The following is a 26,260-nucleotide window of genomic DNA, read 5'->3' on the forward strand; positions in this document are numbered from 1 at the left end:
GAGCTCTGGTGCTGGCGTGCTGTCTCGCGCCGGCCAGCCTGGCCAGTCTGCTCCCAGGTGGGTGTGGGGGGTCACGTGGGTCCTTCAGGGGACAGGGGGCTCTGCCTGCTGTGCCTCAGTCTCAGCTCCCTGCTCAGGCAGGGTCAGGAGGAGAGAGGACAGTTCCTGGGCGCCCCTGGCCCCCGAGCCCTTTGCTGGGGCTTCGCTGTGGAGCAGCCGGGACGCGGGCAGACCAGTCTCCCCTACAGGCAACCCCAGCCAGGCAGCCAGTGTCCACGGGCCACCTCCAAGTGTCGCTCGGGGGCGAAGGCCCGGAGCAGTTCCCTTGCACTGGTCCACCACAGTGTGGGGAGCTGGCGTGGGGGGTCTCTGCCCAGAACTGGCGTGGGGCACCGGCCAGGGCACACGCCCCGGTCAGCTGCTGCAGTGAGGCCCGGGCCCCAGGCTGCCCTAGCTCTCCTCGTGGGCAAGGCCTCCGCCCCGCACACACTCGCCGCAGCCAGAGCCTTCCTGGCACCCGTGTCGTGTGTCCCGTCCGTCGCCCCCACGGCTCCCCGTCAGCCCCGCACTGTGGGCCCTGGTCCCCCTGCCAGGGGCTCCCAGGCTCAGCCACTGCTCCTGCTCCCCACTCACCCTCCAGGCGCCCACTCAGCTGGGCCACCAGGGGGTGCTGCAGCCAAAGGCAGACTCAGGCCCCTGCTGGACGCCCTGGCCGAGCCAGGGTCCCCGCAGACTGGCCCAGGGAGGGGCGGAAGTTGCCCTCCCCGTCCTCACCCCGAGGCTCCATTCCCGGTTCCCCTTCCTCTCTGGTCCCCTGCTGCCATGCCCAGAGCTCCAGGCATGTCCTCCTGCTGCCATTGCCCGTACAGCGGCCCCTCGGTGTCCAGACCCGTCCTGTGGGCCCTGGGCCACTTCGCCTCGAGTGGGTCATTCCTGGGCCCTGCCCTGTGGACCCCGAGCCTGGCTGCCAGGAGCTGCCACGTCCAGGTGCCCCTTCGCATCACAGCACTCGCACAGCGCTCTGCGTCACCCACCTGGGCTTGGGACATAGCCAGTGGGACACCCATGTGCCCCAAAGTGCCACCGCCTCGCCCAAGGCACCAGAGCCCCTGGCAGGTGGGTGGTGCGTTGCCGTGTGGGGCTGGGAGCACAGGCTCCAGGAGTTGAAGGGCCTGGGTCGTGGGGTGAGGGCTCCTGGACCCCCTTGCCCTCCGGTCCCACCAGCGTGGGGGCCCTGCCCACTGTGGCCTGGCGCTCTCTGCAGGACGGTAGCGTGGCACTAGCCTCATGTGGCAGAGCTCAGTGTGGGAGGTGACTGAGTGGTGGCTGGGGGGACAGCCCAGCAGGGGGTGGGGTCTGGCAGCACCTGCAGAGCGCACGGCCTGGTGCTGCGGCGTTTCACGTGGCGGCCGGGCGGAGCCGTAGCAGGTGTCGGCAGCAGGTGTGCAGGGCTGCGCTGCCCATCAGCGGGTGCAGGCTCGGGCCAGCACACGGGGGCTCTTCTGGGGACCGTCACAGTCCCTTCCACACCTGAGGACACAGGCTCAAGGAGGTGGAGGGACAGGCCCCAGGTCTCCTGCTGGGTCAGGGCAGCACTGAGCCAAGTGTGGGTCCTGCAGCAAGGGGGACCCCAACCCTCGCCACGTGCACCCAGCCCTGGGCCTGGGCCTGAGGCTGTGCAGAGGCCAGGAGGTGCCAGGCTGTGTGTGCACCCCTCCCAGGCCCCAGGTAGCGGGTGTGCATGGGGGCTGGGGAGGGAGCACACATGACTGAGGACCTGGTGGGCGAAGAGGGTATGCAAGCCCCTCTGGGAGTCCTGACACCTCACCTGGGTCTCAGCAAAAAGAGCAAGGGCGCAGGACCTTCTCTGGTTAGAACATGTCCCTGCTCTGTGCCTCTCACCGCCCCCCAGACCCAGGTGGCCAGCGGCCTCCCAGGCCTGAACACGGGCCTTTGTCCCCACGTCCCTCTCAAGTGTCACACCCTTTTGACCCCAACACCTCTTGCCACGGCATAGCATCCTACCCTCATGCCTCTGAAGCCCAGACCTGCCCCAGGAGCTTGGCTAGCTCCCACTCACCCTCAACTCTCAGCTCCCAGGGCACCTCTTCCAGGAAGGCTTCCTGCCTGCTGTGGTTAGGTGCCTTCTTGCCTCTGAGTTCTGTGTGTTCTACCTACTCGTTGCTCACACCAGACTGGGCAGGGGCCTGCCTGGCCCTGGGTGAGCCCAGGACGTGGGTGGGAGCTGGAGGAGGGGCACAGTGGCTCAGTCTGTGTCCTACCCTGCCCTTCCATCCTGGGCTCCCTGGAGCTGCTCACCACATCCTGGGAGTTGCTGGGTTTGGGGGGAGTGTTTGTGTGTCAGGAAGCTGGTGAGGTGGGTGGGCCAGGACAGGGCCCACTTGGGCTCCTCTCTGGGCCTGTTTCCCTCTCAGGCTGCACCCCCCCCCCCAATCTGGTGGGGACAGACAGAACACACGCCACTTCTGGGGGACAGCCACGTGGTGGGTCCTGGGCAGATGCACGAGCTGTGCTGTGGTGGCGGGAGCGCTGGGAGCAGAGGTGTGCAGGTCAGGGCAGTGCTGCTGCCCTGGCTGAGCCAGTGGCCATACTCGTGGCCATATCCCTCTGAGCTACTGGGCCCAGGGGCCAGCTGCGGGAGAGCACCCAGCAGGACCCCCGAGGGGAGGTCCCTGTCCATGCATCCTGGGGTCAGCGAGTTTCAGGGTGAGTGTGGCAGTGAGCCCCCTGCTGCAGGGCCCAGCATGGCCGGCAGCTCCACGGGGGTCCAGCCCCGGCCCTGTGATCCCCCCCACTCTAAGCCAGGAGCTGGGGAGGATGGGCTGAGGCCAGGCGGGGTGAAAGGGCAGCCAATAACTGAGCTCCCTTCCCCAGCTGGGAGAGGGCGGACCAGGTGAGGTGTTGCCATGGTGACGAACTCACCTGCTTCCTTACAGCCTCAAGACAAACACCTGGTTTTATTTTCAGTTCTGGGAAGGGGTGGGCCCTGACCTTCAAGTAGTTTAGCCAGCCAGCCTGCAGTGCAGGCGACTAGGGCCCTGAAGGCCCAGGTTCCCCGGCCCCAGCGCCAGTGCCCCCACTTTCACCCTGGGAGGGATAGTTGTCCAAGGTCACCCAGGGCAAAGCTCCTGGGTTCTGGTCCAGGACCATCCCCCACACCGCCCCCTCACCCCATGTCCTTCCTTAGAGCAAGTTACAGGTCTGACCCAGTTAGGCCAGGATAGGCAGAGGGGGCATTTCAGGTGTCCGCACTAAGGGTGTGGCTGAGTCCTTCCCTGGGACCTGCCAACCCCTCACCCTGGAAAGGGCAGGCAGAGTCCAGCTCTCATCCCAGAGCATTCCCCGGCTGTCCGAGGCTGGGTCTCACAGGCCCTGCCTGGGCTGCCAAGAAGGGCTGTTCAGGAAAGGTGGAACGTCAAGTGGGTCTTGAAGGATGAATAGGAGTTTTGTAGGTGTGGACTCTCCCAGCCCCTCATTGGCCAGCTCTCGTGGGTGGTGGGCTCGTAGCCCTGGCTTCTCCTGCTGTTGAGTCTGGACCACAGGGGCTTCAGAGCCTGGTGGGAAGCAGGACAGGCTCTGAAGGGCAGCTGCCACTGACCTGCAGCAAACAGAGAGGCACTGTGTCTGGCCAAGGACTCACAGGATCAGAGGCAGGGCCAGACCCTCTCTGCCCTGGCCCCCGTCCCCCACTGGCCCTGCACACAGTTCCCCAGGAGCTGGAGGGCTGGGCCCCATGACAAGGGGTTCCTGTAACAGCATGGGGATTAATAATGTATTTATAACGCATGGTCGTGGTACCAAAAAATGATCTATAAATGGGTGGTAAATGTTTTATAATGTTTTTGTAACCCGTTATAAATGATAAATGGCAGACTATAGATGCCGGATCAAATATTGATGATGCCTCGCGTGCGACATGGGGCTGCCACAGCTCGGGAAAGCCATTAATAATAAAGCAGATGGAAATGTAAAAGTTGCCGGCAAGCCTGGTGAAGCCATTCATAATGAAATGTAAAGTCTGGCCGTTGGCAGCAGCCGGTGGAGCCCTGGCTGGGTCCTCCCGGAGCCCGGAGAGGAGCAGGGCCGTGAGTTGCTTCTGAGGACGTCTCCTGTCCAGAGCACGTCATATAAATGTGCTGTTCCTGTACCTGAGGCGGTGTGTTCATCATGGGGCCTAATGCATGTGCGGCGGCCCCTTGAGAGAGGGTGTCACAGCTTGCAGCTTCCTCTGACACCTGGGTCCCCAGGCATGGTGTCAGTGTCTAGGGCCCTGGCCTCGGGAACCGGGCGAGGAGGGCCATCCCTGGGTCGTTCCAGTGCATCTGCCTCTACAGCCGCCAGCAGCCACCAGTCACGGCGGGCCAGACAGGGGCCGCATCTCCCTTCACAGGTCAGCCCTGGTGTCCCTCCCGAAATGCCCAGGAATGAGGGGCCCTCTGCGAATGTGAGGAGGCTCAGGAGTGGGGGCTTCCTGCCAGGTCACAGGCAAGCCAGGGTCTGGCTCCAAGCCATGCCATTTGTGTGAGGCCCACTTCTGTGGAACCCTCCTTGGTGACAGGCTCCTGCGGCAGCGGTTCCGCAGGCAAGTTGGTTTGGGAACTGCTGTGCTGTGTGGCCGCCGCCATGGGGCAAGGCTCTGAGAAGTCCCGCAGGAAACGCTGCAAGGGCTGGCACCTCCTTGTTCCTTCTCTCAGCCCCCCACCCCCGGTCCCCTGGTGTCGTGCCCTCTGCCTCAGAGGTGCGAGGCACCCCGGGTCTGGTTCTGCCTCCGTCTAGCCCACTGGCCTTGCCCAGATCAGTTACTGGGGGGTTGAATCTACCAGCTGAAGGGTCTATGCTCCCAGGCACGGTGCTGGCCCCCACCTCTGCACCCCCTCCTCAGGGCCCAGCAGCCCCTCCAGGAGCTAAGCTGAGGGCACAGGCTGCAGCCGGCTTTTGGGTGGAAATCCATGATGGTTCTGGCCCTGCCTTGCTCTGGTCCCCAGCACTGTTTCCTCCAACCCCGGGGCTGAACCCCGCCCTCCATCATCGCTGAGACTGAGACCGTGCTGGCAGCAGGCAGTGAGGGAACGGGGAGCACTGGCCAGGGCACCACTCGGCAGAACACCGGCTCCTCGGTCCCTGCTCTGCCCGGCTGCCCAGGGGGTCCCCTCTCTGCTTGGAACCTGTTTCCTGAGCTGCTGAATAAGTAGGCTGAGCCCACTTCTAGAGGGTGGCTGGAGGTTAATGAGCAAATGGGCCTGAAAGCTGACAGGAGAGGCGGGAAGGGACATGGCTGGGCCCCTCCCCTGTCCTCTGCCACAGTGGTGAGGGCTCCCTTTCTCCCTACCCACGCCTGCCTCCCAATAGTCTGCTACCTGGGACGTGCTTCCCTCTCCTCCAAAAAGTTAATTGCCACTATGCTCCCGGTCTCAGTGGTCATGTCCCCCTTGGGGAGGCACCTCTGGCTTCTGGACCAAGACAGGGACCCGCTGTCATCAAGCTGCACCGAGTCCCCTCAGCCCTGTCTTGGGTGTATCAGCCAGGGAAGGCCAGGAGCTGGCTGCTGTAACAAACAGGTCCCAGGTTCCAGCACCTGAACTCAGCCCACACTTACTTATCACCCAAAGGCCAGCTGTGTCCCCAATATCCAGTCGGTCCTTTGCATCTGGCCAGTGGACTAGAGAAGTGGAGGGTCTGCAGGTGCACACATCATCTCCATTGGCAGGAACTCAGCCACACGATCCCACCTACATGCAGGGGAGGCTGGAAAATTGGGTTCAGGCAGAGAAAAGAGTGAGTACAAACGTTCTGAGGCAGAGATGTGAGGGTGTCCAAGGGCTCAGTCACAGGAGAGGAGGTGGGAGAGGTCAGGACTGAGGGGACAGCTGAGCTTGCGCTGTGTGTGAGGTGGGACCATGGGAGGGGCTGAGCAGGTGGCAGGCTTTCCTTCCTGTTGCTACCGATTTTGTGCCAACAATAGATGAGGTGGCAAGGCAGACGCAGAGCTCAGGCTCCTGTACAGATCCAGGCTCATGCCAGGGGGGGTGGCACGGAGGGGGCAGGGGGCAGTATCCCTCGGGACCAGCAGTGACAGGAGAGGAGACAAAGGGTGCACCAGGCCTTTGTCCTGAGCACCTAGCAGGGACCACGTGGGCTGGCTGTGGGCGGGGCAGGTTTGGGGTCTCCGAGGGTGAGGTGGGGCAGGCGGGAGTGGGAAGGGTGGGGCCGGGGAGCAGTAGGGCAATACAGGCTGGAAGGCCTGATAAGGTCCCAGACTTTATTCATAGAGTGCCTAGCAGGTGGCTTGCTCCCCAGTTGCTGGGGAGGGGTGACCGTGGTGGCCAGAGGGCAGGAGGGAAAAGTGGGTGGGCCAAAGGATGTGCTGTGTGAGGTCCCGGTGGGGACACCACCACCAATGCTGCCTCCTGAGTCACTGTCCCCAGAGCAGGCTGCGTGGTGACCAGTAGGGACATCTTGGCCCTTCCCTCCCTCACCTGCTTTTCTAGTTCTCCTAACTGCTGCTCTGGGGTCAAGAAAACCCGGGAGGTTCCTGTTCCGGGACCGGCCAGCAGCCTGGCTGAGCTGGCACACAGCTCCCTTTGCCCTCCCCAGCAGGTGTGTGCAGCAGCCGCTGCCAGCAAGCATCCGGGTCATGGGGCTCCCTGTCAAGCACCAGCTTGCATGGCCCCTGAGACGGGGAGCTCACCATCTATGAAAAGGCCTCAGTCATGCTCGGCAGCCGGGTGTCCACACCGCAGGGCCCTGCCGCAGGAAAGAGCTGGAGTGCCACGTGGTGGCTCTGGGCTGGATGGCCTCCGTTACTGCCCCTTCAAGTGGGCACCGAGAGGCCACCCAGGGAAAACCCCTTCCTTCCTTCCTGCAGGCCTGGTCAAGACAAGCCCTGGGGCAGGGCAACCAGCTGGGTGGGGTTGTCTCGCATGTCTGGTGTCCCTGCTTCCAGCTGCCTGTCCCTGTGGCCACAGACAGGGTTACCAGAGAAAAATGGGTAGGGACCTCCCTGGTCGCGGAGGGCCCTTGGGAGGTGCTTTTCCTTAGTTACTGGCGTCACAGACGTTTAACGTGGGAAACTGGGCAACAAGAGATCACTGCGACCGCAGGAGGGCCCGGGGCTCCAGAGGCAGCCGAGCGCACAGGCTCCGGGAGCGGAGACTCCCTGTGGGCACCGCACCCCTGTCCCGGCCTCAGGCACCTCTTCTGAGAATCGGGAGGAGCGAGCGCGGCCTCGCCTGGCACCTCCGCGGGCACGAGAACTCCGATAGGAAAGTCAATGGGAAAGTCCCCGCAGTTGCAGTCGTGCAGGGGGCGGAGGGGCGTTCCCGGGAGAAGAAGGGCCAGCCTGGCTGTCATTTCCCGGGCATGTGACCCTGGGCAAGCCTCAGTTTCCCCGTGTCCCCCTTCTCCACGAGGGCGGTGTTGGTGGTCTGGTGGGGCCTTGAGAAGAATGACAATCCCGAAGCCTCCCGGGGAGAAGCGGAGGCCGGGAGGGGGCGTGGCGGGGCCCTGGTGGGCGTGGCGGACCTTCACCCTTAGGGGCGGGGCCTGGTTGAGACCGCAGCTTTGATAGAGCGGGACCGGAGGGTGGGCGGGTCCTGGCCGAGGCCGGAGCCAGTGAGGGGCCTGGGGGGCGGGGCCCGGAGGGGGCGGTGTCGGGCGGGCGAACTCGGGCGCACTCCTGCCGGCTGCACCCCTGCCGGCGGCACCGCCGCTGCCCTCGTCCTCCAGGCTCGGGGCGCGGGCCCCCCGTCCCCCCGGAGGCGCTGTCCGCATGGCCGCCATCAAGGCGCTGCAGCAGTGGTGCCGGCAGCAATGCGAGGGCTACCGGGACGTGAGCATCACCAACATGACCACGTCGTTCCGCGACGGCCTGGCCTTCTGCGCCATCCTGCACCGCCACCGGCCCGACCTCATGTGAGTGCCCCGCGGGGGCTCGCCGCACCCCGCCCGCGGCCCCGCGGCCTCAGTCTGCCCGTCCGCCGAGTGGAGCTGGGCGGGAGCCAGGACGTCCGGCGCCCCCGCGGGCTTAGTCAGACGTGACTCAGGCCCGTGTCCCGGGCGCTCCCGCCGCCGCCGTCCCGCCCGCGCCGCCCCCCTGGGGCCTGCCCACCCGCGCAGGGGTGGGGGGCGCTGGGGCTTCGTGTGCGGTTCTGCCCCTGCCCCAGCTTGTGCCGGCGCCTTTAGGACTTCAGCTCAGGGCGCCGAGGGGGCGGGGCCCGCGCGGAGCAGGAAGCCCAGGACACCACCCCCTCACGTCGTGGGGGGCCTCCGCACCCTAGGGTGACAGGGGATGAGCTGGAGGCGGCCCCCGCCCCTTGGAGCCAGGGGAGGTGGGCAAGCGCAGGTGCCAAGTCATCACCCCTGAAGGCAGTCCTGGAGTCGTGGCTGGGAGGCTGGCTGGCCCTGACCCGGTGCCACATCTTGTCCCCACCCTGGACCCTGTTGTCAGCTCAGCAAACACTCTGGCCGTGACCAGGGCCTGGCTCGCTGAGACAGCTCTGTGCAGGGACGCGCTGGCCCACCGGCCGTTCAGGTGCCGTCCGGGAGACCATGATGTTGGGAGTGTCCTCCTGAGAGATCCGGGCTGGAGCCAGGGTGAGGGGTGCTGCCCTCAGAGGGGAGAGGCCCTCGTCCGGGTCACAGAGCACGTCAGGCCAGGTCCGGGCTGGCAGCGGGGCCTCCTCTCGGCACCCAGATGTGCTCCGTGTCCCTAGGGACTAACCCTGAGCGCCGCTCTCTAAGGGAGGCCGCAGGGTTCTGGGAGGCGTTTGTGGAGGCTTGTGGGGGTCCCGTGTGGCACTCAGGCCTCCCTGCTCCCTGCCCAGGGAGGCACCGGGGCGCCCTTGGAGGCAGAAGACGTGGGGGCAGAATGTGCTTCAACATCACACGCCCGGAGCTGAGCTCCACTGGGGGTGGCAGGGGGCAGGGTGGGCTGGGGGTGCGGAGACTGGGAGAGGGACTGGGAGCCAAGCCCGACAGGGTGTGTGCAGGGCCCTGGTGAGGCTGGCTGGGGACCGCGCCGGGCCGCCTGGATGAGGCCTGCGTGATGGAGGCAAAGATGGAGGAGCCCTTGCGTGCAGGCCCAGCAGGCCCGCAGCCTCAGGGCGACGGCTTGGGTGTTAACTGGAGAGTGGGGGCCTTTCTGAGCCCCAGGAGCCTCCATCTGCTCCCAGCTGTGCCGGGGCTGGAGGCCTGGCGTCCGTGTGCGCACGCACGCGAGCCGATCCCAGCATGCACTGCCTGCGGGCGGGCGCCGGCATACACGCGTGGACGTGCGCACGAGCCGGCACGGGCAGGCGCCATACAGCCGACCGCTTAGCCGTCACTGAGCGCCTGCTGTATGCGCAGCGTGCCATACTGGCCACGGTGGCCTGTGCCCCTGTCTCGGGGAGCGACGCTTCCGTCACAGAGACAGACAGCAAGCCACCAATGAGTGAAAGCCCAAGGCGACTGCAGAGCGAGGTGAGGGCGGGACCAGGGGGGAGGGGAGGCCGCGCGCCTGACCCCAGCGCTCACGGCATCGTGCTGACTGCTGACCTGGCTGTTGCCCATCTGCCCACTGGACTTTCAGCTCCAGAAGGGCGAGGGTGTCCCCAGTGCCCGGGGCCGGGCTGGCACAGGACAGGTGCTCAGCAGGTAGCAGCACGTGGTTGGAGGCCGATAGATAAGGGCTCGCACTGGGGCTCCATGAGCCGCGGGAGGAGCTGGGCGATTGCCATAGAGCAGGTGCAAGGGAACGGGGAGGGGGAGGCGGCAGCCGTGTGAGCCGGAGGGGAGATCGGAGTGATAGGCCCCAAGTTCAGGGCCACCTGGAGCCACCAGAGCCTCGGGAGGGGCGCGCCCTGCCACACTGTGGGGTGTCTGGCCTCCGGCCCGGGGTGTGCAGGGGGATAAGTGTGTGTGGTTTTCAGCTGCCCGGTGTGTAGCCATTTGTCACCCCGGAAACGGTGCGGGTCCCACACACGGTGGGTGTGGCCGGGGCTCTGCACACACTGTCTAGCGGAGCAGGTGAGGGTGGCACACGCGTGTCCTGTTCCCCAGCCCTTTGTGGTGCCTGCATCTGTGCCCTGAACACCCCTCCCTGCTCCGGCCCTTGCAGTGCCTCTGGAGGCTGGGAGGGGACGTCTCCCCATGAAGCCCTGGGCTGCCCGTGGGCCCCAGAGGCACAGGGAGAGAAGGGCGCTGTGAGGGACCGTGCAGGGTGGGACCGCCCCACACTCCCGTCGAGTGAAGACCCCGGGAGCAGGAGGGTGCACATCCTGTCTCCGTGTTTCCTTCCCTTTGTCTCCTCTCGGTTCTTCCTGATACACGGAGCCTGTTTCCTCTTGGCCCTCGGCGGCCAGCGGGAGAGCATCTGTGCGGGGCCACTGGGCGTGATGCCAGCCAGGTGGGGGCGGCTGGGCCACGCCGCCGCCCGCCCAGTCCCAGGAGTTCTTGTGCGGCCCGCCTGGGTGGGGGCTCCTCGGGGACCCTGGCGTGGGCTGGTGGATCTGTCAGTGCGAGATGGGCCGTGCCCCTGCAGCTGTGGGTTTCCTGCAGGTGGGCCCCAGGGCGCCTGCAGAGTCCGCTTCCCCGGGAGGCAGGGGAGAGCCCAGGTGAGCGCAGTGTCACTGATACAAGCCGCCCGGGGCAGGAGACCTGCGGGCTGGAGCAGCTCCTGCTGCGGCTTCTTCGCTCAGGGGCCTGGCCGGGCGAGACTGAGGTTCCCAGGAGAGAGGTGGGAGGAGGGGCAGGTTCCAGCACGTTGCCGGGGCAGGAGGAGTCCTTCCTGGCAGCAAGCAGAGCGTCCCAGGGCTGGCTCAGGACGGGCGTGGAGGCTGGGCCCTTTGCAGCAGTTGTGGCCGGCGGGCCTGGGCAAGGTGTCAGGAAGCGGCTGCAGGCTCCTCGGGCCCCCTGCTCCGGAGGGTGTCAGGGCCCAGGGCCAAAAGCAGGGGTGGCTCCCTGACCACTACTCTAGACAGCCTGGCTGCTGGGGGTCAGGAGAGACTCACTCCCGAAGCCCCCGCCCAGAGGCTCAGAGGCAGCTGTTTCCCTTCCTGGGCAAGGCCCACCTCCCCTCCTGCATGAGGTCAGCAGGAAGTTGCCTGGGGACAGAGGCCTTCTGTTCCCCTGCCCAAGGGCTAGCTGCCCAGCCTTCCGGCCACAGTCTCTAGGATGGACACGGGAGGGGCTGCAGGCCCCGTCTTCAGGGACAGCTCAGCACCCAGTGTCCCCTGAGATCCCACCCCGAGCCCTCAGGGCTGATTCCTGCTGTCTGGACAGTGCTGTGGGCTGGGGGGAGCGCTCAGGGGCAGTGTGGGCGGGGGTGGGGGTGGGGTGCCTCCTTTTCCCACCAGGTACAAGAAGGTGGGGGCCTGGGAGCGGCCGTGGCTGGGGCCTCAGGGCACCTCGTTTGTCCCAAGGTCTGTCTCGCTTGTCCGCCTTGGGGTCTCTTTCCCTTGAACCCTGTCTCCCCACCTCTGCTCTGTGGCCTCTCCTGTCTTGTCTCTGCCCCCCTTCACCTCTTTCTGCTGCTTCTGTCTCTGCCTCCAGCTCTTCCTCCCGGTCCCTCTGTCTCCCCCGCCCCCTCTGCTCCCCCCCACGGCAGGATTAACTCCAGATGCTGGAGGGGCACAGGGAATGGTTTTCCCTCCTGTCGGCCCCGGGCCCAGTGCCTGCTGCCGCCCCCCAGCCCCCAGCGGCTGTATTTTGTTCCTGGAACTAAACAGCATGAGTTCAGCTCCCCAGGGATTTGGAGGGGCACCCTTTCCCTGGGGTCCCCAGGCCCTGGGGGCAGGAGGCTGACTGGTCTGTTGTGGCCCCGGAAGGCAGACAGGGGTGACCGGGGCTGGGCGAGAGGTGTGAGCCACTCCTGCCAGCCATTGGGTGAGGACACGAAGACCCAGTGGGCCGTGACCTCGTGGGTGCTGGGAGGGGGAGTGAGTGAGCCACGCAGAAGCTCGCTCACTGAGCACTCGCGGGCCCCGGCTGGCCCTGGCCCCTGGAGGGGATCTGAGTGCCAGAGCCTGTGGTGCAGCGGGCAGGCAGCTGCCTCCACACGGGCCAGCCTGAGCCGGGGCGCTGTCCCCCGGGCCTGGGGGCCAGGTGCTTCCCCAGCAGCAGTGGACTGGCTGCGGGTTGGAGCCTCTGTCTTCCCTCCGTGCCCATCCCTGTGCCCCAGTTTCCCTTTGGATGAGGACACAATCACTTTGGATCAGGGCCCACCCCAGTGACCTCATCGATTCTCTCTGTAAAGACCCTGTTTCCAAATCAGGTCATATTCTGAGGTCCTGGGGTGAGGACTCCAGCCCAGCGCAGCCACACACACTCCTGCCCCCGGGCCCCAGGTCGGGCTGGGCTTCCTGAGGCCAGGCGGGGTCTCTCCTCCGCACACTCTGAGGGGATGGGAGGGCAGCCCTGACCCCAGGGACTTCCGCAGCCCTGCACCTCATGCTGGGAGGGGTGTGTGCTCAGGCCTGGCAGCCAAAGGCCAGGAAGTGTCTGCTCAGGCCTATGTGGGGAGCCTTGGCACAGCAGGCGGGGGAGGGGGGGTTGGCGAGCCGGGGGAGGGGGTGGCGGGGGGGGGGGACTGGCCAGGGTGTTCAGGCCCAGCATGGGGGCCTCGAGCACCTGGGGAGCAGCTTGGACTTGGTCCCGAAGGGTGTGGGTCCTTGAACTTCAGCAGAGAGCAATTCTGCAGCCTCTGACCTGTTCACCTCTGACCCTGCCCCGCAGGACTGGCATGCCTCATGGGTGCCCTGGCCTACCTGGAACTCTGAGGGCCTCACTCTGGGTCTGGGGGAGGAGAGGGTCCCGCAGGGCAACTGGCAGCCCCGAGCCCACCCGCTGCAGCCTGCAGGTGGACCGAGGCCAATGCGGGGGGCAGGGGGCCTCCTTGCATTTGTTTGGAGACAAAACAGAACTTGTTTTCCTGCCCTCCTGCCAGTGACCCAGGGCAGGTCTGCAGAAGACATTGAGCTTTCAAAGGGGTGGTGTGGGGGGACAGGGAGGGACTCCCGAGCCCCAGACACTAAGGACAGAGAGACTGAGAGCCCCCTGAGTGGGGCATGGAGACCCACGGTCCACGAGCCCATGGACGCTGCTGGGATAAAGCCAGGGTGGGCGGAGGTGGGTGGCCTGTGCTGACAAAGGCTGCGCCCACCCGTCCCGCTCCTTCTGGTCGCTTGTCCTCCCAGAGACCAATCTGTCCGCCGTCTGTCCTGAGCACAAAAGCGCCCTCTGTGCTCATGGGGTGGTCTTAGCATCTGGAACGCGTTACCTGGGAGGTGGTCCGAGCGGAAGCGGGGAGGGTTCCAGAAGAGCCGGCAGGTTGATGAACAGCGGCGGGGCCTCTAGGAGGGAGGGGGCTGAGCACAGTCCCCAGCTCTCTGTTCCCCCGCACCCCCCACCCCCCACCGTGGGGCCCCGGCCTCAGTTTCCTGTCTGTGTACTAGACCATCCAGGGTTGTGATGGGGCCCCAGGCCAGCTGTCCACAGGGCTCAGCGGGCCCTGCATTTGAGACGCTGGAATTCCCCTCCACAAGCCTCGGCTGTCTTCTCCCCTGGAGACACAGGGGCCCCGGAGAAGAGGGGGCTCGCCTGGGGTCAGCAGTGCGGCCTCAGGGGTCAGACGTGCTCTTTCTCAGGCTCTGAGACTTCCAGAACAATCCAGTCCATGCTGAAGCTGCAAGGGTGCTGCTCATGCCCCTCAGACAGCAACGTGGACAGACAGAGCAGCATCTAACCCTCTCTCCTGGGCCTGCCTGCTGCTCAGAGCACCCTTCTGGGCGTGTGAGGGGCGTGCGCACGGGGCCCCGGGCGGCCTGGGGTGGTTCCGGGAACCGCGTCCGGGGCATCCTGCGCCCTGTGGTCAGGGAGGGGCAGGGGCACTCACAGTCTCAGTCCCAAGATGCGGGTCTGCTCCCTTGGAGGAGGCTGGGTGCCAGGTGGCCGCTTAATGCCACACCCCAAATGGTCCACCCCCAAAGCCTGGACGCTGGGGCCAGAGCGGCCCACGCACGATCTGCCTTTGGGCTTCCCCACTGTGTGATATCGGGGAAGTCACACAGCCGCTCTGTGCCTCAGTTTCCTCTTCCATGGGAGGCTGGCACTGATAGCATGTGGGGGTGTGGGCACCCAGTGAGGGGGACCATGGCGGCTGCCGGGGCATCAGGTGAACGACGGGGCTGCGGGGAGGCTGTGGAGCTCTGTCCCTTCCTGCACGTCGCTGTGCCTGCTCTGCAAGCCTCCTGTGTCCCCTCGTGTTCCCACCCCGGGACCGGGACGGTGGCCTCCCACGCCATACCAGGTCCATGAGCTTCGCAGGGTTTGGGGGCAGCTGCTGAGCTGTGCCATGCCCGGGGCAGGCGCAGCACCCAGGTCACCAGAGGGGCTAGAGCCCCTTTGCCGACCAGCCCCGCCCTCCAAGGCTGTGGTGCCCTCCTTCCTTCCCAGGAAAACCACACACCGGCTCAGTTTCCCCGTTTGGGCAGAATGACCTCTGGGGCCCTTCCAGCTCCCTGCTTCCTGGGGTCTGAGCTGCTTTGCACACTTGAACTTTTATCTCCTAGAAACTTTGACGCTCTCAGGAAGGAAAACATCTATGAGAACAACAATCTGGTGAGTGGCTGTTCCTGCCTTGCACCCGTCAGTCCCCAGGGAGTCTGGGAGGGAGGCCAGGCTTGCCGCTGACCCCTGCTTCAGCCTGCCGACCCTGCTCCCCACAACCAGCCTCAGATCTGTAGCCAGACTACCTGGTTCCCCCTCTTCTTAGATCAGGGAGGTGGCTCTGGGAGGGCAGGGCCCCTGGGTGGGTCCTGGGCGGCTACCAGCCCCTCCTCGCCTGGTCGGGGGAACCCCCTGCCTGGACTCGCACTCAGCCGTGGCCGCAGGGTCCTGCACAGGCTGCTCCGGATGCTGTGTGCCTTCCCCGGGCAGGTGCCCTGTCCCCATGGGCTAAGGACAGAAGGCGGAGCCCACCCCTTGCTGTCCCTGGGCCCCACACCCCCCCGAGGGACCTCACCAGGAGCCTGTGGTGCCCGGCTCCAGAGCCCCTCAGATCTGCGTGCTCGGGCTGGGAGCCCCACTGTGTGCGCGGGGAAATGGAGGCCTGGGCGGTCAGGAGGCCGAGTGGAGCCGGACCCTTGAACCCAGACTTTTCTGAGCTCCTGGTGGGGTTGCCTCTGGCCCCTCCCAGGTGGGCTGGTGGCGCAGCTGAGGCGGAGGCGGGGTCTCCCAGCCCGCTCCCTGCTGACCGCCCCCGCCCCCAGGCCTTCCGTGTGGCTGAGGAGCAGCTAGGCATCCCGGCCCTGCTGGAAGCTGAGGACATGGTGGCTCTGAAGGTGCCGGACCGGCTGAGCATCCTGACCTACGTGTCCCAGTACTACAACTACTTCCACGGACGCTCCCCCAGTGAGTGGCACGTCCCCACGGCCCCCCGCCAGCACCCAGCTCTGCCCCATGGGTGTGGGCAGTACCCTGTCTGCTGCTGCCTCCCAGGGGACGAGGGTCCCGTCTCCCACCCACCCAGCTTGGAGCAGGCTCTGCCGTCCCCACGCCCACCTGTGCGCTGAACAGGTGCACCAGCTCCCGCCTCCCCTCCACCACCCTGGGCCTTGGTTTGTTTCCCTGTCTGTCCCCCCGGGGGTCCGCCCGTCAGGCCGGCCTCAGGCGGCTCGGCAGACCCTTGAGGGCCTCCAGGCCTGATGAGCAGGGAGAGGCAGGCCCTGGGGACCCTGTTCCAGCCTCGTTGTTCTCAGGCTCTCCCCCCACATTCCTCGTCCAGGCCTCAGAAATCCCCGGAATTGCTCTGGGCTCGCGGCCAGCCCCGCCTTCCTAGTCCCAGTTTGTGGAGAAACAGAAAAGTCCCTTTTTCCTGACCCCAGATCGGGGTCTCAGAGGGAGGCACAGGGACAAGAGGTTAGGCAGGGGGTGAGGCCGGGCCCCAGCTGGGGTGGGTTTGAGCAGCTTCTCCTCCCCTCCAGGCCCCCTCTAGGGCACCCACACCTCAGAGCTCTCAGGCGGGGGGGTGGGGGTGGGCCGGGCCCCCTGACCCTGTGTGTCTCCTGCCAGTTGGGGGTATGGCCGGCATAAAGAGGTCCCAGTCCGATTCCGATGAGCAACGTTCTGGGAAGAAGGCCCCACCCCAGCCGGCCAGGCCCTCGCCTACCCCAGCCCGGGGGCAGCCGCTGTCTCCAATCAGCGCCAACGCCGTTGTCCAGCGGAAGGATGGGGGTGCAGAGGGAGCCCCGCTGAAGGCTGTAAGCGTCCCAGGCCTGCCCTCCCTCTGGCTCCGTTTCCGCCGGCTCTCACTGAGCAGGGCTGGGCAGACTGAGTGTGGCCCCTGACCCCCAGCGCCCTGGACGGCGTGAGGTCCCCTTGGGTCCCGGCATGGCCTTGGCTGACGTTTCTCAGGAGAGCCCATGGGGAGTGCTCCCGAGCTCCTTCCATCCTTTGTGGTTGGGCTTTGGTCCCCATTGTGCACATGGGTAAACTGAGGCCCAGGGAGGTCATGCAGGCTGAGCTGAGCTGGAACCTCGCAATCAGACCTTTCTGGGCTCTGAGGAGGTTTCTCAACCCTGGCCACTCACTCTCCCGCGGGGCCAGGGTAGAAAGCTGGGTGCGTCCTTTGCTCCTAGGCCGGCCCTGCAGAGTGAGCTCGGTTCCCACCTTTCAGAGGTGGAGCCTAAAGGGCCAATGGCTTGGGCTTGGGTGCCTCCTGCTGGCCCTGGGCTGTCCCACCAGGCTCCAGGGAGCAGGGGCAACACTTGGCCATGATCTTGCGAGTTGGGTTGGATTTCTGCGCCTTGGTATGGGCAGTCTGGGGGTCCTGACCGCTCGAGACCCCCAAAGCCAGGCCTTCAGCCCTAACTCCTTGGGCCAGGCTGGGGATCCTGAACTTGGCGTTCAGGAGCTGGCTGCTCCTGAGGCCTCAGTTCTCCTGTCTGTCCAGTGGGACCTCGCCAGCCAATGGGGCAGCTGCGGGAGGCGGGTCCAAGGGGGGAGCTCAGACCCTCAGCTGTCGCCCCTCCCAAGGGCCAGGCGTCGGCGGGGGGCTCCGTCAGCAGCACCTGTGGGATCTGCGGGCGGCACGTGCACCTCGTGCAGCGACACCTGGCTGACGGGAAGCTGTACCACCGGAGCTGCTTCAGGTGCGGCCCATGTGCATGTGTGCGAGCTCATGGGCACGGCACCTCCTGGGGTGTCCGCACCCCTAACCGGGTCTTCAGGGGGTGGTGTCTGTGACTCCAAAGGGTTCACAGTGCGAGAGGGCTGTTTGTTGAATGGACGGACCCAGGAACAGTGGGGTGTGTTCTCCCGGTGGTGTGATGCCAACAGGGCACCCCTTCTCTCCCCCCGCCCCACAGGTGTAAGCAGTGCTCTAACACGCTGCGCTCGGGAGCCTACAGGGCCACGGCGGAGCCAGGTGTCTTCGTCTGTTCCAGCCACCACCCCACAGCCACCTCTGCAAGCCCCGTGCTGCCAGGCCTGCCCCCCAGACAGCCAGGGGCTGCCCCCACGGACTTCAAGCCCCCCAGAGCCCCCCAGACAGCCCCGGAGGCACAGGGGCAGAGAGATGCCAGCCGGGGGGCCAGGCCCGCCGCCTGGGAGCCCGTGGTGGGCAATTCCACAGCCAAAGGCTTCATTCCCACTGCGGCTCACCCTGCGGCCGCCGCCTCCTCCCTCATCCTCCCGAGGAGCCCGGACAGACCCTGGAGTCCTGTGGGTGGCAAAGCCAGCCCGTGTGTGACCAGCAGCTCCCTGACAGGGTGGTTGTCACCGGCACAGGGCACAGTGGCAGCCAGCCCCTGTCCTGCTGTGACCCTGAATGCCCTAGACCCTCGCCTGGCCACACAAGCCTGGTCAGCCCCCCAGACCAAGCTCAGGTCAAGCCCAGCATCTCCAGGCCCAGCGGAGGCTCCGGCCTGGACTCCGGCGGCCGCCAGGACGCAGCAGGCCCGGGAGAGGTTCCTGCAGACGCCCGGCGTGGCGCCCAGCCCTGGGCCATCGGACGCGCCCTTCGGGATCAGCCACAGGGAGCAAGCGCTGAGCGGCCTCCTCAAGGCCCTTCCGGGGCTCATGGGGCCTGGCACTCAGACACCTGGCAGGTGTGTGGAGAAGAGGACTGGGTTGCCCCTACTCATCTACCCGCTGGGGTCCCCCAGAGGCCAGAGGGGCTGGGATGGCTGAGGCTCTGCCCTGCCTGGCCGTGTGATGGCGGGTTTCCTCGTCTGGGAAATGGGGAGCATGAGTTGGGGAGTCAGAGCACATGGCTGCTGCTGGAGGGGGCGCAGTTACCACTGCACAGCTGCTGTCTACATGCTCTGGGGGGCACAGGGACAGTGACACTGCCACCCGGGGTGCACGTGTCAGTCCTGCTGAGGACACCCGCTTCATGCACAAGGAAGTGGAGGCTGGAGTGGTGGGGGTCACCTGTCTGAGACAGAGGGGCTCTGGGCCCCCCGCCTTGCCCGTGTCCCAGCCCTTCTGCACATTGGCTGTGGGGCCAGCGCTGTCACGGGGAAGGAGGGTCCCTGCGCCGGCGTCCTGTGCCCCACAGGCTGGGTGGCTAACCCCACGGCCCTCCTTGCTCACCGCTCCGGAGGCCAGTGCGAGGTGCAGGTGTCCCAGGGCCGGTCCGGGGCGGGGCCCTCCTGCTCTCCCGCCTCTGGGGGCCCTGGGCGTCCCTGGGCTCATGGCTGCATCCTCCCTGTCGGCCTCTGTCTGTCTCCCCTCTGCGTGTCTGTGAGTCTCCTCTTCTCAGGACACCTGTCATTGGACTTGGGCTCTCCAGTCCAGGATGGTCTCACTCTCACTGGCCACACTGGCAAACAGCCCCTTCCCAAGCAGGGTCCTGCTCTGAGCCGCTGGGCGGGCGTGGATTTTGTGAGACGCTGTTCCCCTCACTACAGTCCCCTAGCGAGTGAGGAGACATCACGCCAGGCTGACTCCCTGCCTCATGCTGCCCGCTCTCTGCTCAGAGCTGCCCAGTCCCACTGGGTCACCCACAGCTGCCCGGGGTTCCCAGGGTGGCCACGGGACCAGGAGAACGAGTGAGGCAGGCCAGCTGGGTGCAGCCCCATACATGGCGCATTTGGGGGGCACTTTAATTTCATCCCACACCAGAGTTAAATAGGGAAGTAAAGTCAGCACCAACACACACCAGTGCCAGAGCGGATGTCCATGGCCTGTCCCTCCTCCCTCAGAGGGCTGTCTGCCCTCCCTTGAGTGGTGGGCGTTGGGAACCAGCCTCCAAGGAAGGCTGAGGGGCTTTTGTCTGGGAGCCATGGCGAGAGGGGCTCCTGGACCCACCCGTGCCTGACACCCACCTCACACCCACAGGCCCGCCCCAGCCACCTCCCCTGCTGCAAGCTGCCTTCCCGGAGCTGAGGGGCCACGCGCAAAGCCAGCTTCCAAGCTGTCACAGTCAGCACCTCCCCAGACGCTTAGCCCCCCTGCAAAGGCTGAGCCGCCAGCCCCGCTGAGTGTGGGCACCACCTCGGGGGCATCCACATCGCCCCAGGTGGACGGGAAGAGCTCAGCTGTTTCCTCAGCCGTCAGCAGGGCAGGTTCTGCCTCTGGGCTGAAGCCAGAGGCCCCGCTAGCCAAGGGTAAGAGCCCCTCTTAGGGGGGTAAAAGAGGGGCACGGGGTGCGGGAGATGACCCACAGACTCATGGACAGTCAGTGCCCATGGCGCTTGCCTGGACACCCCTGCCTGTGTGGCAGCAAGGAAGGTGCGGCCCAGAGAGGGGGTGTGATTCCCCCAAGCACACACAGCACAGGCGGCCGGGCGGGAGTTCCTGTGCCCGCCCCCCAGCCAGGGCTCCTTCCTGGAAGCCCAGCTGCTGGGGGCGCCTGAGGGTGGGCAGCTGCAGGAAGACGGTGTGGGTCCAGCCTTTTCCAGCAGACTCTCCCCCTAACCTGGGACTCCCCACCAATGTGACCCATCTCTCTGCCCCCCACCCAGGCCCAAGTGCCAGCCCCCAGGGAGGCCAGGGGGATGGGCCGGCAGGATGGAGGGGCCGCCTGAAGCCTGTGGAGAAGAGGAACCCCGCTGAGAGGTGAGGGGTGGGCAGGACCGGGCCCTGGAGGCGCATGCGCCCAGGCCAGCATTTGGGCCTGTGGGCTGTGCTCACAGCCCGTGTTCCAGGGCTGCACAGGGCCTGGCACACGGCAGGTGCTCAGCACGTGCTCACAGGTGAACGGCAGCACGTGCATTGACCGATCCACACGCCTGCACGCAGGGACGCGGGCACCTCACAGCGTTGCAGCTGAGGCAGCAGACGCCGGCTCACAGGGGCCAGTCACAGGGGCCTGAGTGAGGGGTCGGTTCGCACTGGCCTGAGATAATGGTTGGTTCACACTGGCTTGAATGACAGGGGACAACTCACACCAGCCCGGGTGATGGGGGACAGTTCATACCAGCCTGACCGGGCAGGGTAGGACGCAGCAAGGACAGTTCACTTTGGCTTGAGTGATGGGGTGGCTCACCTGCCTGAGTGACACAGGGCCACATCCCCATCGTGTAAGCAGAAGGACAGGAAGAGGGGCGGCTGGGTGAGTCCATCAGCGCCCCTAGAATCCTCACTTGTGTGAATCAGCCTCGGTGGCTGAGAGACAAGGACGTGCTCAGCAGGCCTGACCCTGAAACGGAGCTGGGACCCCTACCCACCTGTCGGCTGGGCAGCAGGGAAGGGGCGGGTCCCCACAGGCAACGTGGTCAGGACGGGATGGGGAGAGAACGCCGTCCGTGGGCACCCGACAGGCACAAGGGTCAGGGAGGCGCTGAGCCGACCCCCATCGCGGGCACTAGGGTGGCCCTGTGTGCACGCGGGGTCCTGGGCCGGGTAGGGGTCCGCTGTGTGGGCATCAGCCGTGACCCCCAGCACGAGCCCACGCCAACACTCCCCGGGGCCTGGGGAGGGTCGCGGGCGGCAGGCCCGTCAGCCTCGGGCGCACCGCGCGGCCCTGCCTGTGCCGTGGCTGCGGGTTGGACTAGGGACTCTGTGCTGGGGCGCTGCTGACCCCTGCCGTCCGTCCAGGGCCCCGGAGCTGGCGGAGCCGCAGGTTCTGAGGGAGCCAAGGGCGCGGGGGCCGCCCCAGAAGGTCCCTGGGAGCCCCGAGGGGGGCATCTGCATCGCCCAGCCCAGCCGCTCAGGTAATGCCCAGAGGGAATCCAGGGTCCCCATGCCCTCCTGCCCCCACCCCAGCCAGGGAGCGTGGGTCTAGGCGGCCCTCCTCTGGGGCCTGTGGGGTCGCCCTCCCAAGGGAGGCAGGGAGGGACAGTGGCCCCGGTCAGCCAGAGGAGCCGGCAGTCCTGGGCAGGCAGTGGGCGTGCACGTGTGTCTGTACATGTGCGCATGCATGTGGCGTGAGTCTCTTCCCAGAACTCAGGGGCCCCGGCATCCACGTCTAGCCACCCACTTCCCGTGTGACGTGGGGCGGGTCATAGCCCATGGGGCCTGTGCTGAGGGGGCTGCCCTTGCCGGGTGGACGTGGCCAGTGGGGAGCCCCGGGATGGGGAGGCTGTGCCACTCTGCAGGCGGCCCCAGCTCAGGGAAGCAGCAGAGAGGTGACCGGCCGCCGCCTGACGTGGTGCGCTCTGTCTCTCGCCCCCAGCAGCCACATCCCCTTCCCGGGCCCCCTCCCCATCCCGCCGCAGGAAGCTGACCGTCCCCGCCAGCCTGGACATTTCTGGTGACTGGCTTCAGCCCAAACCCTTGCGGCAGGAAGCCCCGGCCTGGAGCGGGAAGGAGAAGCCCTCCCCTGAGGACAGACCAGGTCAGCCCGGACACGCCAGCTGTTTCTGTTGGGGTGCAGATGAAGGGGGTGCTCTGAGGAGGAGGCACCCGGGGGCCTTACAGGATGAGTAGGCGTTCATGGGGCCTAGAGTGAGGGAAGGCACGCAGGGGGCCCACGGCCGTGCACCTGCCAGTGGCCCAGCTGCGCAGACTTCAGGGGGGTAGTGGGGGTGGGGGAGAGCGGACAGGGCCCCATGTCTCCTAGCAGAGCCCTCGGGATGAGGGAGTGTTTGCTCCTGGCAGGGGGCTGGAGGGCAGCCGACTTGGAGGAGGGCAGGGACCGGGGTGGCCACGGGGACCTGGGACGGTGCCGGATCTCTGTGAGCTCTGCCCAGGGGCCTGCTTAGACGCGCGGGGAAGCTTGGGGAGGGTGCAGTGGACATGGTGGGGCAGAGCCGGGGGAGCCCAGCTGTTGGGGTCAGACCCCTTCCAGGTCACATCTGAGTCACTTGGGGCCCGGTGGCCCTGGCCCAGGACACTCATCCTGCCCCTTCCCCAGGGAGGTCCTTGGGCCCAGCTGATGTCCCTGCTGCACCCGGCCAGGCAGTGGCCTCCCCCGTCAGGGTGAGTAGGCCAGAGGTGGGCGTGGCCAGGAGCCCGGCCCCCGGGGCCACGGGTCGCCCTCACCAGCCCTTCCTCCGCAGCTGCACCCCGACTACGTGCCCCAGGAGGACATCCAGCGGCAGCTGCAGCAGATCCAGCAGCAGCTGGACGCCCTCGAGTCCAAGGGCGTGGACCTGGAGAAGCGCCTGCGGGAGGCTGAGGGGGGTGAGCTGCGCCCGCCCACCCCAGACCCCACCTGGGTGGCCAGCCCCCTGCCCTTCGCTGTCCTGCCTTGGCCAAAGACAGCCTGACCCTGGCGCCACCCCGGCCCCTGGGCCACCCACGGGGCTCGGCCCAGCCCTGCACCCAGCCCCCGCCTCTCTCCGCAGACGCCTCAGAGGACGCGCTCATGGTGGCCTGGTTCCAGCTCATCCACGAGAAGCAGCTGCTGCTGCGGCTGGAGTCGGAGCTGATGTACAAGTGAGAGGCCCCCCGCAGGCCCCCCGAAGGCCCCTCCTCCCAGTCTGGGCTGGGCGAGGGGGCCTCACCCCTGTCCCCTCGGCAGGTCCAGAGACCAGCATCTGGAGGAGCGGCAGGTGGACATCCTGGTGGAGCTGCGCCAGCTGATGGCCATGCCTGGTGCGTCCCCCTGCCCCCTGCCAGGAGCCCAGGCCAGCCAGGACTTCCCGGCACCTTCCTGCTGGCTGCCTGGGGTGGTCACCTGTGGGAGAGCCCAAGGGTCCTGTTTAGGGGGTACATCTCTGGAGCCTGTGGTTGAGTCTCAGCTCCTCTACTTCTGGGCTGTGCGCCTTTAGCCAAGTCACTCACCCTCTCTGTGCCAGGGTTTCATCCCCGTGTGGAGAGGGGCACTGGCTCCCAGCTCCTCCAGCTGTTGTGGGTGTGGGGGCGTGAATACCGAGGGGCAGGGAGTGGGCACTGATAAGCGTGTGTGCATTGGTGTGGCTGAGTGCCGGGGGCTGTGTCCTGAGCCCCAGGCCCCACCTCTTCTCAATGCGCAGATCTGTGAGGATGGGTGAGGTGGCCCAGTGACAGGCCAGCAACGCTCAGTCTGACACAGTCCTTCATTCAGTCCGTCATTCACTCTGTATTGCCAAGGGCCCAGTGCAGCCCCCCCTTCTGCCCAGATGCCCCAAGACCCCACCCTCCCCCAGTGGAGGAGCCTGACGCTTGAGCATTGGAGACACTGTTCTGAGCAGGATGAGACAGCAGGGCTGCCGCTGATGGTAGGCTGTCCCTACAGAGGGTCTGAAGTCACCCCAGGACCGGCAGCGTGAGCAGGATCTGCTGACTCAGTATGTGAGCACAGTGAATGACCGCAGTGACATCATCGACTGCCTGGATGAGGACCGGCTCAGGTGAGGGCAGGGACAGGTGGAGCAGGGCCCAGGTGGGGTGGGGCCCAGGTGAGGGTTTGGCCCAGGTGAGGGCGGGGCCCAGGTGAGGGCAGGGCCCAGGTGGGGCGGGGCCCAGGTGAGGGCGGGGCCCAGGTGGGGCGGGGCCCAGGTGAGGGCAGGGCCCAGGTGGGGCGGGGCCCAGGTGGGGCGGGGCCCAGGTGGGGCGGGGCCCAGGTGAGGGCAGGGCCCAGGTGGGGTGGGGCCCAGGTGGGGTGGGGCCCAGGTGTGGCGGGGCCCAGGTGGGGTGGGGCCCAGGTGTGGCGGGGCCCAGGTGAGGGCAGGGCCCAGGTGGGGCGGGGCCCAGGTGTGGCGGGGCTCAGGTGAGGGCAGGGGACACAGGCCTATCCCAGGCAGGCCAGGACTGGTCACTTTGAGCTCAGAACCTTCTGGGCCTGATCCGTGAGACCCACTATGTGCCTTTCGCAGGTGGGCCCCAAGGGCAGGCTCCTCCCAGGCAGCCTGTCTTACAGGTGCCCTCCTCCACGCACAGCCCCTTGCACCCCCTCTTTCCTGAACCTCTGGGTCAGCACCGGCTGATGGACCTTCCGCAGTGAAGGACACGCCCTGTCACCCGTGCTGCTGGTGGTGGCCACGGGCACACGTGGCTGCCAAGCCCTGGCGATGTGGCCCGTGCAGCACGGGATGGGGTTTTATTTCTGTTTTAAATCCCCGTGGCCACGTGTATCTCCTGGGGCTGCACTGGGCCACCCACCTCCTGACTGTCCCCATATCTAGACAAGGGACCTGTCCAGGCCAGGCCTTGCAGCTGGCCAGCGGCCAGGGTCAAGACTCAGACCTGCCACTCTGGGCTTTTGGGGCCCTGGCCCAGGATGTCCCTGTCCCCTCCCGCCCCCCCCCCCCCCTGTTATGGATGAGGGTCTGGGCCCCAAGAGGGCAGGGACCTGCCAGGGAGGGAGAGGAGGGGGCCGAGGTGCGGCTCGTCAGCAGGTGCGAGGGCAGGTGACCCAGGTGTCGGAGGGACTTAGGGCTCAGTTGTGGAGCTGACTGGGAGGGACCCGGGTCCCCCGCCTCCCGCGTGCTGCCCCTCAGGGCCCGTTCCCGTTTCAGAGAGCGAGAGGAAGATGAGGTGCTGGAGCGCATGATCCGGAAGCTGGGTAACTGCGGGGGGAGGGTGTGGGGGCTGTCCTTGGGTGGGGTGGGACCCCCTGGGGGCGTGGTGGCTCTGAGGTCCACTCAGCACAGGACAGGCAGGCTCACCCTAAGGGAGTGAGTCCCCGTCACTTGAGTGGTTTGAGAAGCAGCTGGTGACCCCGTGGTCAGGGAGAGGGAGCGCTTGGCCTGGGTGCCCGGTGCAGTGGGCGCTCTACAGGCAGGCGCCGGTGGCCCCCGGGGAGGGCGGAGGCTCTGGGCTGTCCCTGACGCTTGGCTGCATCCCGAGCAGGAGGCGGCAGCCGAGAGGTGGGCGGGTGTCCTCAGAGCCCCCCTTCTCCCGACGTCCAGATGAAGAAGTCCAAGTCCCGCTGGTCCAAGATCTGGTCCTCCAAGGGCCGAAGCAGGACCCCGGAGTGAGCCGCCTGGCTGTGGGACCCTGGCCTGTGGGCTGGGCGGGGCGGGTACCGCGGGGTGGACCTGGCCCACCCGTGGGTTCCGAACGCCTCAATAAAGAAACAGCCCGCGGCCTAGGCTCCATCTCCTGTTGGGCCGCGGCTCCCGGGCGGTCTCGGCCGTGTTGCAGGTCTGCCGCGGCCCGGTGCCCTGGGCGGCGCTGGCCCCGCGTGGGCATCTCGGCAGCAGCTCCGTGCCCTGGTCCTGGGCTGGAGGAGTTGAGCGTGGGTCCCTGACGGCCGCAGCCAGGGCGTGGGGCTCGCCTCCCTGAATCCTGGAGGAGAGGCCGCGGCCGGGCTGGGCGGGACCCAGGGCAGCAGAGGCCCCTGCGCTCCGCCCTGAGGCCTCGCCCAGCGCTGCCTGCCCTCGGGGACCCGGACTGCGGCTTCGACCTGGGCCTGTCCCTGCCCCTCACCTGTGTGAGGGGTGCGGAGGTGGCTGTGTCTTCCTGCGCTGCCTCCAGCCGCTGGGGGAGCCCCTCGCTGTAGCTCCCACGGGCCCTCCACGGTGGCAGAGCACCAATGCCCCCCGCCCCTGAGGTGCAGGCAGGGTCACTTGTAGGTCCCAGCGAAAACAGGGCCCACGGACGGTCTCAGTCAGGGTGTGAGGTCAGCGTGTGACACGGGCTGCTGTGTGGTGCCTTTGGTGACCAGTGGGGTCCACAGGGTCACGTGGGGATGTCTGGAGCAGCAATGACGGGGTGAGGAGACCTGCGTCTGTCACAGTGAGACCCCCATTGGAGAGGCAGGAGAGTGGGGATGGGGCCGATGGCAGGGACCCAGCTAGGGGAGCAGCTGGGTGCCAAGGGCGGTGCTGGCAGAGGCCCTGGGGTGGGAGCCGTGTTAGGGTGGCGGGGACTGGGCCTGCCCAGCCCTGTTGCTGAGAACCGCCCCCCGTACAGTGTGGCCTCTTCGCCACCAGAGGGAGGCAGAGGACTA

The 26,260-nt window shown here is 66.7% G+C and overlaps 1 protein-coding gene across 1 annotated transcript; it reads left to right on the top strand.

Moving 5' to 3' along the window:
* The first annotated feature begins 7,689 nt into the window (after window positions 1-7,689).
* MICALL2 (MICAL like 2) lies at window positions 7,690-25,394 on the top strand. Its single transcript, XM_090288701.1, has 17 exons — window positions 7,690-7,932; window positions 14,568-14,616; window positions 15,267-15,408; window positions 16,069-16,256; window positions 17,032-17,147; window positions 17,364-18,104; window positions 19,339-19,607; window positions 19,965-20,058; window positions 21,040-21,155; window positions 21,620-21,778; window positions 22,298-22,362; window positions 22,443-22,566; window positions 22,731-22,821; window positions 22,907-22,980; window positions 23,603-23,717; window positions 24,825-24,871; window positions 25,159-25,394. The coding sequence occupies exons 1-17, from the start codon at window positions 7,790-7,792 to the stop codon at window positions 25,284-25,286; spliced, it is 2,661 nt and encodes an 886-aa protein (XP_090144827.1). The 5' UTR covers window positions 7,690-7,789; the 3' UTR covers window positions 25,287-25,394.
* Window positions 25,395-26,260: the final 866 nt, after the last annotated feature.

This window comes from Furipterus horrens, unplaced genomic scaffold, assembly GCF_987537825.1.
Source record: "Furipterus horrens unplaced genomic scaffold, mFurHor1.1.pri manual_scaffold_10, whole genome shotgun sequence".
NCBI lineage: Eukaryota > Metazoa > Chordata > Mammalia > Chiroptera > Furipteridae > Furipterus > Furipterus horrens.